At 42.0% G+C, this 15,258-nt stretch overlaps 1 protein-coding gene across 1 annotated transcript; it reads left to right on the top strand.

Annotated features, from left to right (window-relative positions):
* Positions 1 to 5,683: 5,683 nt before the first annotated feature.
* Positions 5,684 to 9,637, top strand: fnta (farnesyltransferase, CAAX box, subunit alpha). Its single transcript, XM_068714317.1, has 9 exons — positions 5,684 to 5,864; positions 6,390 to 6,475; positions 6,625 to 6,739; positions 7,085 to 7,189; positions 7,433 to 7,559; positions 7,786 to 7,934; positions 8,241 to 8,303; positions 8,503 to 8,695; positions 8,843 to 9,637. Exons 1-9 carry the CDS (start codon positions 5,737 to 5,739, stop codon positions 8,984 to 8,986), a joined length of 1,110 nt encoding a protein of 369 aa, XP_068570418.1. The 5' UTR covers positions 5,684 to 5,736; the 3' UTR covers positions 8,987 to 9,637.
* Positions 9,638 to 15,258: the final 5,621 nt, after the last annotated feature.

The raw sequence follows: 15,258 nt of genomic DNA, 5'->3' as shown, positions 1-15,258 counted from the left end.
ATCCATCGACAGCACAGACTGTATTTGGAAATCCAGCTGTTTCAAAATGTAACTGGGACGTGTGGAGTGCTTCCCCTGTAGGCCACGAAATGTGATGGGACACGTGTGTATTGACCAGGGAACAGAAGTGATGTAGATGGGTTGAAAGTGTAGATTTGGAAATGTTGAATCTGTCTGCCACACCCCTATATGACTCCTGGTCAGATAGAGTCCACAGACACGCGAGAACACTGTTACAGACAGGTAGTTTAGTTTGCTGTCTGTTCACATAGTGTGGTCCCAGCGTGGTCATAAGGTCCTAGTTAGAAAAGAAGAGAGTCAAACTGACATGCAAATATGAGTGATTATATTTAGCCTTGAAACGCTGTAGGTAAGCCTACCTCCACTTGTCCTCTTGAGAGTCTGAAATGACTCCTGAAGTCAGTGGCACTGTATAGAGGGACAACCTCCTCAACAAAATGTGGTATTTTTGGAACCAACCTAGAAGAAGAAGAATGAAGCTGATTCTTTATAGAATTCTAAAGAACTCTAACCATATAGGGAACAGTTATTGAATTATGAAAACCATGTTTCACCACAATGACATCCTTTTTATTAAATAATAAAACATACAAATTGTTTTAAATTACATTCCTTGATTATTCTACTGTTTTTAGTTGTATAATTTGCCTAACATTGGAGAATCATTAAACATAAGGATACGATGCTAAATTTACTTTCTTAAACGTGGCCCTATGTTCTGGTTCATTTTAAATATTTACATAAAACAAATCACCTTCTCCGTCCAAGTCCAACTTCGTGGAAAAGTAGAGGTTGGCTAGTAGTTTGTTGGCTTTAAAGTGCTGTTTTTTAACGCACGCACACACACACACACACACACACACACACACACACACACACACACACACAGCAAAAAGGCAATAGGAATCAAACAATATCACTAGATATTTGAATGTGTTACATCAGCAATGTTTCAAACATTAAAGTGAACCCAAACAAGATACGTTTGCTATGAGAGTAAAGCTACAGTTTAACTTTCAGAACTTGTTTTTCTATCCTGTTGTGTGACTGCTGATGTTTCATTTCAATCCCCTTAATTACTCACACCTGTGACTATATACTATCCAGCCCTCTCTACGTATTCACTCGCTGTATAATATGTGTGTTTCTTACTGGTATATGTGGCTCAGCAAAGTCTTTGGTGAAGAACTTGGGATTGCTGTTGACAAAGTATTTGGCCGCGGATCTGCCAGACTCCTGAGAGAGAGAGTACAGCTTCTGCAGAGAGAGGGACGATGTCACATGATCGGTTACAAAATACTTATAGTATATACTAACTTAATATAGTTAGTTGCATTTTTCTTTTAAGGCTAACAAGGATAAATCATTTCCTAAAACAGTGGGACATTGTATTTTTAAGCTAACGACTCATTCCAGCTGCATATTAGTACACATTGCTGTAGTGAGTAGATTTATGGCTGCAGCACGGTGTGTGTTGGATCAAAAAGGACTAAACTATTTAATAGTGGAGGCTTGAGGGATGTAGGAAGTGCATTGTTTTTTTCAGGATTATTTCAGCAAGCAAACATTAGTCAGATGATTTATAGATTATTGTTAACAATATACTTTTTATTGTGTTTAATAACTACACAGCAACAGTTGCAAATGAAAAATGATCAGCTGAAGCAACTGCTGAATTCTACTCGTCAGAATGTCTCCCTTCTGGAAGGTGAGGCTGGCCAACTGGAGTTGCTCATGAACAACTTTACCTTGTTGTCTGCTGAAACTACACAGCTGAGCTTGCTGTTGGAGGACACGTTGCAAGAGAAGGCACAGTTACAGGTGACGAACGACGAGCTGAACGCCTTTCTGAATGCAACCCTTGAAAGCTGTGAACTCGTGGAGGAGGAGAACAGAAACCTGAACCTGCTGCAGAATCGATCCATGCAGATCATCACCCTGGCGTCTGCAGAAATCCAACAGTTGCACCTGCAGTTAAACAACGAGCAGCAAACATCCGTTCAGCTGGAAGCACAGAATCGACACCAGCGCTCGATCCTGTTCTCCAGCAGACTGTCGTTCCTGTGGACTTTCTGCAACAACGAGTCCCTGCAGTGCTCCCGCTGCATGCCAGGCTGGATTGAACACTCATCCCGCTGCTTCCTCCTGTCCAAGGAAGCAGAGAAGTGGGTATCTGCACGACGGCACTGCATGGACATGGGGGGTGACCTGGCCACTGTCTGGAATGCAGACGATCAGTCATTTTTAACACACATGACGTATCAATTTGGAGAGACAGCGAGATCCTCCTTGTGGCACTGGCACCTCAGTGGCACTTCAGCGGCAAGCGTCGTTCGGCGCTCGTTCGTTCGGCGCTCGTTCGTTCGGCGCTCGTTATTAAGCTGCCGAGCTGAGCGGGTGGAGCCACATTTCTTGACAACACTCATTGTTGTCACGATAGGATTTTGATTAAACTATATTACGAACTGTATTGCATCAAACAATAAACAGATTAATCGAAAAGTAGTAGAAGATTATTATTGGATAATAATTAATGGATAAATTAATATTAAATCGCATGTAGTCAACTATTGTTGCTAGCATACTCCCATCGGCCCACGTTTATTTATTTATATTTATTTATTTTTTCTTCTAATGTTACCTTGGTGTGTGCTTGCACCATAGACTAACAGTTGACTTGCATACGGTCATTCTATTGCCTTCACTTTTATTTTGAGATTTGTTTACTTCCGGACTACCTGTCTTACTTTGCGTCGCTCTTCAAAAGAAAAAAACAAATAATCCATAAAACAGACAATCAAAACGTACACGGACCAGGGGGGCAACAATCCTCTGACGCCTAGTGGCACTGCTCTGACTACTGGCGACACTCCTGTGACAACTGTTGGCACTGGCAGCTTGTGGCACATAATGACACCTACATATAAGCAGAAGAAGAGTGAAAATATTACTTTTTTTTTTTTTTTAATGATTCGAAAATTTAGGCATAACCACTTGTCAGGGTCATTTGGCACTCTGTAGATGCTTGGATGTCACGAAAAAGTGAAAAACAAACAAAAAAGAGTGAAAAACGTATTAGTTATTGATTATTGCAGCTGGTAATCTTTGACTATTAAGGCCTAATAATAAAGATAGTAAAGATTGTATTTTTATTTCATGACGTTGATGGCGGAAGCATTTAAATAAAGTAAAAGTTGAACCTGGTTGCTCACAGGCATACCGTTATAAGCCAGCTACATAGATTGACTTATTCGGACCGTTACTGAGTTACATTTCCCATCCGATTTCAATGGGTGCTGTTTATATTCAGGGGTTTATGATCTACGTGTTAGAAAACACGTTTTTTCTCCAGTTAATTAGAATCTACTATGATGATAAAACTGATATATGGCAGCTGACCTATCGTAACAACAATGGGTGCTCTCAGGAAATGTGGCTCAGCTCGGCAGCTTATTGACGGGTGCCGAACGAGTGTCGCTCGCTTGCCACAGTTGTGGCGCCTGACTGACGCCTGACTGACGCTTGCCGCTGAAGTGCCACTGACTAGTCACTGAGGTGCCACAGTCCTGACGCCTGACTGACGCTTGCCACAGACTAGCCACTGCGGTGCCAGTGCCACAAGGAGGATCTCGGCCTTGCACTCAATTTGCACAGCAGCACCCTCAGGACCCCAATTCTGTATGGAGAGGGTTGTACGACTTGGTGAAGGAGGGCCTCTACCTTTGGGTGAGTGGACACACAGTGGACAGGGATGTCAGTTATTGGGTGCACGGGGAATAATCTCATCCCCTCCTGGGACAAGAAAGTGGGGCATTCAGAGCAACTGACGTAGATTCAGGAAAAAGGGAACACTGTGATGTTGTGACTCATTGATCGGAATGCATACATACCACTGCAGTTCATCTCTCATCTGCTTTATTATTGCCGATAATAAAGCAACCACTTTACAAACCACTCTTAGTATCACAATCAAGTTTTATTTTATGCTTCAGGATGCCTTCTGCTGCCTTCCATTACACATTAACAATGCATATTCTATAACCAACACCACCAAACAGGTTCCATGGTTCAATGAAGAGTGGTTTTACATGCACACTATGCTCTGTTTGAAGTTTTATTTTGACTTAAGTCCCCAATGACTGACGCTTGCCACAGACTAGCCACTGCGGTGCCAGTGCCACAAGGAGGATCTTGGCCTTACACCAGATCGAAGTCACAGCCAATCCCTGAACGAAATGTGTTGCTGACATATAGAAAGATGTGGACTTTAAGGCAGTACAAAGCCTGAGGCTTTTCCGCAAATCGGGGGGCTCTGTTGACCATTTTACAACTAACTGGAATACGCCAGCCTGTTGGGTGGAATGCAATAGACCTCTATCTCATGAGATATATTTTTCTGTACTTCATAGTGTGATTCAGTTTATAACTGTATTTGCTTTTGTTAGAGATTAAATACCGTTTGATTTGAACTTGAACCAGTTATTCGGCTTAATTTGGTTGATGGACCAGGAGCGAGGAAGGGGGGCTCCCTGTTAATGACAAAGTCTGAACACGACAGGTGTTGCTAGCGGGGCCGGCAGCAAAGCAGCACCGGGGGGCTCAGGGCTCCCGGTACCTGCCGAGAACAGCCTTATCTCGGCAAGTTAACACGTAATTATCGTGTTAACGCATTAATTAATTAACGCCGACAATTAATGCGTTAATAAATACATATATGTATATATATATCCAAGTCAATACGTTATATGGGTTGTCATCATTCTAAACAGTACAATGCATATTATCCATATTTACAATTTGCATTCATTAAGTCCGCTGTATTAAAGTGTTCGTGTATCGTAACAAGTACCAACTGATGTTAACCTATATTAGCTTAGTTTAGTTTAATAAAAACGAATAGCCATACTATTACAATTCGGCATTTTTCTTACTAAACCTTTATGGACCTTAATGTATTGTCACATATTGTCAAATTACGAGAAATAAAGGCTAAACTGTCGCGGCACCTCTCCCAAACAGTGGCAGTGCCTCGGCCCCACAACTGCTGCGGCAGCTGAGCTTGCCACAGGAAGTGCCTCTACTAGCTGCCGCTGCCACGATTTGAGTTTGCCCTTTCTCCAGGTTTGAATAAAATAATTTAAGTCACCGAAATTATATAACTCCTTTTATGTTTTGTTTTGGGTTTTTTTTTTTTTTTGAGAGGGGATAGATACTCTGGTCCTCACTCCAATACAGTAAGTGGCGGAAATGCACCTTTCACTGGACGCCATCCGCCATAAAACTTAAAAGAAGAAGAAGAAGAACACCGGATGATGATAGGGAAACACCCAACCGGTCTCTGTGAGCACTGCCAGGCACCAGAAACTGTGCAACATGTCATCACCTCCTGTAGTAGACACAGCTCAGAAAGGAGGGGCATGCTGGGAGAAATGCAAAGACAAGGGATGAGAGGAAGAGAGCTGAATGACATACTGGAGTGGGGATCAAGTAATCAGGGAAGAAGGTGCTTCACAAGCTTTTTGCGAGCAACGGGTCTGATGGGGAAAGTACAAACTAGTAGTTGTGAACATACGGATTGAATGAAACCGGATGATGGCAGTAATGCAACAAAACGGATGCAAGCTGCCGTTAAACACCACAGAAGAAGAAGAAGAACACCGGATGTTACGTTTTCCTTCTTCCTCGACTACTACCGATTAAACTACCAAATTAACAATGTCAGGTGTCGAGGAAATTTCAAATGAGTCTTTAGAAGTGAAAGAAGACAAAGGGTTTGATGTAGAGTCTGAGGACCACATCGAGGATGATTACTCCCTTGACCCGACTCGATATATATTTTTCAGGTAATGTTTGGTTATCATTTTTCATAAATGTTCGAGTGGCTAGCTTGCTAGCTGCTCTAACGGTAACCACGTCTTCCATTAGTTTTAGTGTGTAATAAATGACACGATAATGTTTGATAACTTCTAGTTTAACGTCAGTTTTGTCTGTAAGCTTCGTTAATGTTTGCCATTATAACGTCACCAGCAGTGTCATTGGATTTAACTGCAAACACAATCAATTAGCTATTTATTGGTGCAGTGCTGTGCTAACTGCTACCTGTTAGTTCTTTCTGTAAATTCACCTCTGTCTGTTGCGCCAAGTAGAGGAATTTAAGAAACTGACAAAGGCACAAATAAACTGTGCCACAGCAACAATGTCGATAACGATATATTGTCTTTTCACTATGAATTTACATTTTTATTGTATTTGTTTAACAAAGTAGTCAGTGTAAGAAGTGCTAGCTTCATATGCTAACTGTTACCTTCTGACAAAATCTGAGATTAGCAGCCAGGAAATCAACCCCCGTGTGTTTTGTTTTTTTGCAGAGACAGAAAGGAGTGGGCTGATCTGGAGCCTGTTACTCAGGACGATGGACCAAATCCTGTTGTGAAGATCGCCTACTCTGAAAAGTGTAAGTTTGTTGGGATCATCGGTGGCATAGGACACCATAGATGTGAAAGCATCGAGTCAATAGTAGTTGTAGTCAGCACTTTGTGGATATTTCCAACATACGTGTATAACATACATACATTTAACGTTTACATATATTTCTTCCAACAGTCTCAGATGTGTACGACTATTTCCGTGCACTCCTGAAGAATGATGAAAGAAGCGATCGGGCTTTCGCCTTGACAGCAGATGCCATTGAGCTAAATGCTGCTAATTACACAGTCTGGTGAGCATGGTGCATGTTGGGATATGGAAAACTCATATTTACTATATAGTAGTGTCTCATTTCCCCGTTGTGGGGAACAAACACAATAGAGATATTTTTTGGGGTATAGAATAATGTTTTTTAGAATTATTTTCAAATTGTCAGTTTGAAAATTAAAGCCTCACAATGGAGGAGTTTCTCTCACTGATGCTGAGCTGTGGATCGTAAAAGCTGCACCTCCTCAGTATGACATTTTATCTTTGGATCTCAAGTTATGTTTGGATAGAGCTGTCCCTTAATGAGCAAAGAGGTTAATTTACCTTTTCAGTTCATCTATTTAATGACAGTTCTTTTGGGTATGTGCAGGCACTACAGGCGAGTATTGCTTCAGGCCCTATCAAAGGACCTGAGGGAGGAGATGAGGTACATTACTGCCATCATCGAGGAGCAACCCAAAAACTATCAAGTCTGGTGAGTGCTGGCAAATTCATTTCAGGGAACATGTTTATGTAGCACTTGTTAAATATTGTGGCATTGCTTAAGATATTAATTATCATGGTCATTTATTTAATTATTTGTTTCAAAATTTGTTTTTTTTTAAGACAGGATTTGTAGACAGTGGAGAAAGAAGAGTGAAGCCAGGCATTTTTACAAATGATTAGGCTTAACAAAAGCATTAGACAATAAAACTAGCTTTCTAAACTCCCCTCCCAGGCATCACAGACGTATGGTGGTAGAGTGGTTGAATGACCCCTCGGAGGAATTGGAGTTCATTGCGGACATTCTCAGCCAAGATGCAAAGAACTACCACGCCTGGCAGCACAGACAGTGGGTCATCCAGGTAGGTGTTAAAGCTCTCAGCAGTTTGGCTTAAAAAATTAGAGCTGAGATCCAGTTTTGTGCCCACAGTGACCCACTCTGCCAGAACGAATCCTTTACTTATTGATTTGGTTGTTTGTTGATGCTTTGTTTTGAGCCCCTCTGTGGTCAGTGTCTGTGTCATGCATTGTAGGGCCACTACTAAAAGCACTGCATGATTGCCAACATTTGTCTTATTCGATCTGCAGGAGTACAAACTGTGGGACAACGAGCTGGAGTTTGTGGAGAGTCTTCTGGAAGAAGATGTGAGGAATAACTCTGCATGGAACCAGAGGCATTTTGTAATTTCTCACACTACAGGCTTCTCTGATCCAGCCATAGTGGAGAGAGAGATTCAGTGAGTACTTTTCCTAAAAGTCTAAACGATTTAGACACAAAGTTAATTTGCATCTTTCAAGTCGGATGGAAAGTGACAGCAATTTTTGGACTTCCGACCATAAATAGCTTACATTTAAAGTCAGTCTTTAAAATAAATGTTTTTTTCAGTTAGACTGTGTTTACTTGCCAAAAATTAGATGTCCTATGAACAAGCTGTACGAATAACGTTTCTTTTTATAATCCAGGCATTGTTCCTGCTTCAGTATGTGCAAAATTAAGTTTTCTGTTGTACGCATGAGACTGATTTTCCTCTCCTCTGTGTAAGGTATTGTCTGATCCAAATCAAGAAGGCTCCCCACAATGAAAGTGCATGGAACTATTTGAAAGGGTAAGCTGTCACAAATCAAATAAATATCTAATCCCAGTAAATCTTCAAGGAGCAAAAATGTTTGTATTTGTTCATAAGGTTCAGTCTGCCTGTGTGCCATCCCCATTCAGATATTTGCAATATATGACGAGTCACAGAAGGGGAAAAAACCCGTGGAGACTCAGTATCACCTCCTTTTTTTTCTTTTTCTTTTTTCAAGGATGCTGCAAGACCAAGGTCTGTCATCTCCGCCAGGCCTGCTGGAGAGGATCCTTGAGCTGAAGGAGACTCACTGTTCACCTTATCTTCTTGCATTTATATTTGATTGCTATGAGGATGTCTTGGAGAACAGCAACAAAAAAGAAAATATGTCAGAAGAGGACCGAAAGGAAACATTAAGAAAGGCTCTAGAAGTAAGTGCTTTTGTTAAAGGAAAATACAACCTAAGAAATGGTTACGACTTTGATAATGACTGTGATAAATAAGGATGTGTTTTAATGTTTGCTGGTGCGAAAAAAAACCTTCTTGTGTCCACCCCCCCCCCCCCCCCCCCCTTGTAGGTTTGTCAACTATTGGCTCAGGAGAAGGACACTATCCGTAAGGAGTACTGGCTGTTTTTGGGACGTTCTTTAAAGAACAAATGCAGTGGCCCCTCTGAGCCCTCGGATGATCCTGAACCATCCGGGCAGCAGGAGATGAGTTAGACCACCAGGAGGCTCACAACATTTTCCACTCCGATCCTGCTTTGTCAGTACTGTCAGCAGCACCCACCCATGCAGTTTGATAAAACTGAAAAATGCTATTCTGTGTTTTGCTGAGGAAGTTTCTTAAAATGACCACTAACACGAGATCGCCTCGGGAAAAAGGTTTAGGTGAAATTAAACGGACATTTAACTTCATAGAATAGAGTGGATTATGTGTCAATTATTTGTCACCTCTTCTTCAAGAAGAAGTAGGACTAGATAACTACACGATTAAACTGTGGTTTTGGAAATCATTTTTTAAATTCAATTTCATGTCTGATTGCTGGTAGGTGCACATCTTAAGTTTATATCTGTTTAGAGAAAGAAAATCCATATTAATAGTTTTCTGACATGTTATCGTATTCCGTTTATTTATATGAGGTGGTGTTATGGTAACTTCCGTTTTCCAAATAACATAGTTTTGAATGGACACTCATTGGGGACTTAAGTCAAAATAAAACTTCAAACAGAGCATAGTGTGCATGTAAAACCACTCTTCATTGAACCATGGAACCTGTTTGGTGGTGTTGGTTATAGAATATGCATTGTTAATGTGTAATGGAAGGCAGCAGAAGGCATCCTGAAGCATAAAATAAAACTTGATTGTGATACTAAGAGTGGTTTGTAAAGTGGTTGCTTTATTATCGGCAATAATAAAGCAGATGAGAGATGAACTGCAGTGGTATGTATGCATTCCGATCAATGAGTCACAACATCACAGTGTTCCCTTTTTCCTGAATCTACGTCAGTTGCTCTGAATGCCCCACTTTCTTGTCCCAGGAGGGGATGAGATTATTCCCCGTGCACCCAATAACTGACATCCCTGTCCACTGTGTGTCCACTCACCCAAAGGTAGAGGCCCTCCTTCACCAAGTCGTACAACCCTCTCCATACAGAATTGGGGTCCTGAGGGTGCTGCTGTGCAAATTGAGTGCAAGGCCGAGATCCTCCTTGTGGCACTGGCACCGCAGTGGCTAGTCTGTGGCAAGCGTCAGTCAGGCGTCAGGACTGTGGCACCTCAGTGACTAGTCAGTGGCACTTCAGCGGCAAGCGTCAGTCAGGCGTCAGTCAGGCGCCACAACTGTGGCAAGCGAGCGACACTCGTTCGGCACCCGTCAATAAGCTGCCGAGCTGAGCCACATTTCCTGAGAGCACCCATTGTTGTTACGATAGGTCAGCTGCCATATATCAGTTTTATCATCATAGTAGATTCTAATTAACTGGAGAAAAAACGTGTTTTCTAACACGTAGATCATAAACCCCTGAATATAAACAGCACCCATTGAAATCGGATGGGAAATGTAACTCAGTAACGGTCCGAATAAGTCAATCTATGTAGCTGGCTTATAACGGTATGCCTGTGAGCAACCAGGTTCAACTTTTACTTTATTTAAATGCTTCCGCCATCAACGTCATGAAATAAAAATACAATCTTTACTATCTTTATTATTAGGCCTTAATAGTCAAAGATTACCAGCTGCAATAATCAATAACTAATACGTTTTTCACTCTTTTTTGTTTGTTTTTCACTTTTTCGTGACATCCAAGCATCTACAGAGTGCCAAATGACCCTGACAAGTGGATATGCCTAAATTTTCGAATCATTAAAAAAAAAAAAAAAAAGTAATATTTTCACTCTTCTTCTGCTTATATGTAGGTGTCATTATGTGCCACAAGCTGCCAGTGCCAACAGTTGTCACAGGAGTGTCGCCAGTAGTCAGAGCAGTGCCACTAGGCGTCAGAGGATTGTTGCCCCCCTGGTCCGTGTACGTTTTGATTGTCTGTTTTATGGATTATTTGTTTTTTTCTTTTGAAGAGCGACGCAAAGTAAGACAGGTAGTCCGGAAGTAAACAAATCTCAAAATAAAAGTGAAGGCAATAGAATGACCGTATGCAAGTCAACTGTTAGTCTATGGTGCAAGCACACACCAAGGTAACATTAGAAGAAAAAATAAATAAATATAAATAAATAAACGTGGGCCGATGGGAGTATGCTCGCAACAAATGCTAGCAACAATAGTTGACTACATGCGATTTAATATTAATTTATCCATTAATTATTATCCAATAATAATCTTCTACTACTTTTCGATTAATCTGTTTATTGTTTGATGCAATACAGTTCGTAATATAGTTTAATCAAAATCCTATCGTGACAACAATGAGTGTTGTCAAGAAATGTGGCTCCACCCGCTCAGCTCGGCAGCTTATTAACGAGTGCCGAACGAACGAGCGCCGAACGACTACAGACCACAGATTTAGACTTCTCGCCTAAAAACATCCTAAAAATACTTTCAGTGACTCACAGTAGTATTTCGAAATTTCAACTTCCAGTTTTCTCCTCCACCATTGTTCCCTGTTGCTAGTGCAAAATTAATTATGGGATATTTGGCTGTCCCAAGTACACACAAGTCACCTCTGTAAAAAATCCTCTGTAAAATGGGCGGGGCAAGTCACATCCGGGCATTTGGACCGTGCTGCACATTGAGAAAGGCCCAATAGGTTATATGGGTTGTCATCATTCTAAACAGTATAATGCATCTTATCCATATTTAGCTGTTCCATTTTAGGCAGCTGATTTAGCTTCTGCTTTGCTGAATAAAATGTCTGCCTTGTGCTGACTTTTTAAAGCTTGTTTTGCTAATTTATCTGCTCTTTCGTTTCCTTTTACCTCTCTGTGTGCTGGTACCCACATAAAAGATACAAAAATACCCATATTCTTAAGTCGGAACAGTGTTTCGTATATTTCATAAATTAAATCCTGCCTGCTGTGGGATGTGAATGATTGTAATGAGGATAATGCTGAACTAGAATCTGAACAGACAATGACCTTTTTTTATCCAAACCTCCTCTACCCACTGCAGTGCTGTTAAAATGGCCAACGTCTCAACTGTATAAACAGACAGATGATCTGATGTTCTCCTTTTGACTTCATATTGCAAGGTTGGTATGGTGACTGCAAAACCAGTTCTACCTGTATTAGGATCTTTAGATCCATCTATGTATGCTGGAGTGGGGGGGGGGGGGGGGGGCGACTCCGTCACTGACAGGCAGCTTCAATTGTCTCTGCCTCCTGGTCTGGGAGGGCGTAAGCCTCTGGCGATTTTGTGAAATATGCTGGAGAGGATGTAGCAGTTACCCCTGTCTAGAATGGAAATTAACTTTCTACATCCACTGTCACTCTTTCCATCAGGGCCCTTGGGTGCTTTGGAAGACTCTGCCACCTCTTCCCCCAATGGCCGCTATAAGTCCACATCCTGCTCCAGCTGTTGTCTCCACTCCTGCCATGCCCACTGCCTGCAGCTCCCGGCTTATAAACTCCTCCAACCACCAAACTGCAGCACACACTCCGTCCTCTTCCCTCAGCTCTCCCTCCCGAGCCTCTCTCTCCGCTCACAGTAGTGGCAGCCATCTGCGACACATGGGCTGGTCAGAGCAGGTGTCTGCATTGGTGTGGCCTGCCCCAGCCCTGTGCTCCACGTTGAAGTTGAAAGCCTTGTGCTTCTCTAACCGCCTGGCAACCTGCCCACCTGGCTCCTTGAATGTTATGAGCCACTGAAGGGTAGAGTGGTCAGTCCTAACATTGCAGGGCGAGCCAAAGAGGTATAGCAATTGAAGTGCCTGATTGACAGCACCACTGCCAAGACCTCCCCCTAGGATGACGCAGTAGCGCCCCTAAGCCTTGTTGAAAGCCTCTGGCCCCCATCAAGTCCCACCTGGGGAAGTACTGCTCGCACCCCCACACCGCTAGCATATGTGTCAAGGGGGAACAGCAAGGTGGGGTAAGCTGGAGCAAGCACTGGTGCCCCACTCAGGGCACTCCAAAGGCTTCTGAACATCGTCTGGCATTGCATAGTCCACACAGAGTCTCTGTACGTCTGTAGCAGCTGAAACAGGGGTGCAGCAGTGCAGGGGAAACCCCGTACAAGCCCACTGTAGTAAGAAGCCAGGCCCAAGAAGCTCTTCAGCTGATTCTTGTTGGTGGGGGTGGGCTAGTCTACAACTGCTTGCATCTTTCTCTAAAAAGATTACCTCTCTCTGCATAAAGTAACACTTCTCAGGGTGCAGCATCAGGCTGCTCTGATCTTATCCTGCACGAAGGAATTGCCATGCACCAGGATGTCATCGAGGTAAACCAGGCATGACCGACGGGGGACACCAATCAGCAACCTTTTCCATCAACCTCACAAAGGTCCCAGCAGCATTATAAAGTCCAAAGCCGAGGATGGAAAACTGCCACAGTCCCTGTCCAGTGCAGAAAGCTTTTTTAGGTCTCGCCTCTGGAGCAAGAGGTACCTTGTATTATCCACTGCTGAGGTCCAAGGAAGAGAACCAGAAGTGCCAGGTCCAGAGACTTGTTGATGCAGGGCATTTCACCGGCCTGTAGTCTGTACAGAGCTGCTAGCCACTTTCCTTCTTGGGGACCATGATGACCGCTGCTGTCCAGGGGCCAGACTCGATGATGGGATCCAGCTGCAGGCTCAACACAGCTTCATTACAAGCCAGCTGACAAGCCAGAGGTGGGGGGGGGGACTTGGAAATTGATTTAAAAAAAAAGTCAAAAATGTCATAGTATTGTATGTCGAAAAAAGTCATAGTATAGTAGGTAATAAAATTCATTAAAAAAAGTTATACTACAGTATGTCAAAAAAAGTCCTAGAATAGAACATCATAGAAATTCATTGAAAAAAGTCATAGTATAGTACAGTGGTTCCCAAACTGGGGGGCGCAGTGGAACTACGCAGCTTCATCAGCAACCAGCACTCACAAACAAACAAACAAACAAACAAACAAACAAACACACACACACACACACACACACACACACACACACACACACACAGGTAAAACAATATCAAATAAAATGATAACAAATACAATTGCAAACAAGTTGTAAAGATGGGGCACAATAACATATTGTTGCACCTAAGAAATAAAGAGAAATCAAGCGGAACCGACGTGACATGCACTGTGTTCAAACCACGCCCCCCAGAGCAGCTCATGTTACAGACCAACTAGTGGCAAAACCAGAGAGAGAGAGCGAGAAAGACAGAGTGACACAGAAAGAGAAAGATAGAAAGATAAGAGATAGGAAGGAAGCGATGTACCAAGATGGACAGATTTGTGACTGGTATAGAGTGCAAATCAGATGGCAAGTCTGTTACAGCTGTAAAAGAAATTAAGTTAATTTTATTTACAAATTAATGTCAGAAAGCAATTTACATGTAGGAATAGGAATGTAATCTATGCAGAGAAAGCACTGAGTAACTTGCACATCTTGTCTTTGATCATTATTCTATATGTAGGATTTTTTTATTTTCTTGCACACTAATTCAGTTTGACCTACTGTTAAATGAGGAAATGTAAGCGGTTGCACTGTTTCTAACTTCAAACTTCACGAATGTAATGCAATTCATATGTCTGAAAGCACTACTTGAAAGCAATCTAAAGTCCAATCTTTTTGGAAATTGATTTTATTATTGCTATTTTGTTTTTCAGTAAAACAAACTGAACAATAAACTGTGAAGTGGAAAAGTGAAGTGATATGTACTTATTTTAGAAAGAAAAACAAATATTTTATAGAGTTTATATATTATAATGCAATTAATTCAAAACAAAGAAGGTACGACCCATTTGGGGTGGGTGGGGTTGGGTGCTTACAATTTTCCTATATCATCAAAGGGGGGTTTGACAGAAAAAGTTTGGGAACCACTGGTATAGTAGATAGAAAAAAAGTCAAGATAAATTCATAGTATAGTACAGGGGTCACTAATAGGCGGACCAGATCCGAGCCCAGACGCCGTTGTATTTGGACCCTGGACCTCAAACTGATAGATAATTGAAAATTATAACATTTTGACGGAGCACTTATATTTTAACCGGCGCAGCTTTTCCAGCCTTTACGGCACTTGTTCAGCGCCGACCAATTACATGCGTTGTAAATCACATCCCATGATGCTATTCAGCCAATCAAATATGTTTATTCTGACAAGTTTCCTGACTCGAGTGAGTGGCCAAATCCCAATGTCCTCCCTAAACCCTAAGCCCTGAACCCTTAAGGACTTAATTGGTAAGTGGTTGAGTGTGAGAGGCTGCAAGGGCTCGAAATGGTATAAATATGAATGGGACAGCATTTTGCCGCAACATATGTTACCATGAAAACGACAACAAATAAGATGTATAATTGTGGGTATTTATATTATACTTTTTACTCCCTGATTTGAACGTCTTCA

This window comes from Cebidichthys violaceus, unplaced genomic scaffold, assembly GCF_023349555.1.
Source record: "Cebidichthys violaceus isolate CVI_PGR_0920_01 unplaced genomic scaffold, fCebVio1.0.p SCAF_2, whole genome shotgun sequence".
NCBI classification, from domain to species: domain Eukaryota; kingdom Metazoa; phylum Chordata; class Actinopteri; order Perciformes; family Stichaeidae; genus Cebidichthys; species Cebidichthys violaceus.
This window is presented reverse-complemented; position numbering and strand designations above follow the sequence as displayed.

Coding starts and splice junctions, on each gene's coding strand:
- fnta (XM_068714317.1), top strand. CDS start 5,737: ATGTCAGGTGTCGAGGAAATTTCAAATGAGTCTTTAGAAGTGAAAGAA. Junction 6,476..6,624: donor GATCGCCTACTCTGAAAAGT/GTAAGTTTGTTG, acceptor TTCTTCCAACAG/TCTCAGATGTGTACGACTAT. Junction 8,696..8,842: donor CATTAAGAAAGGCTCTAGAA/GTAAGTGCTTTT, acceptor CCCCCCTTGTAG/GTTTGTCAACTATTGGCTCA.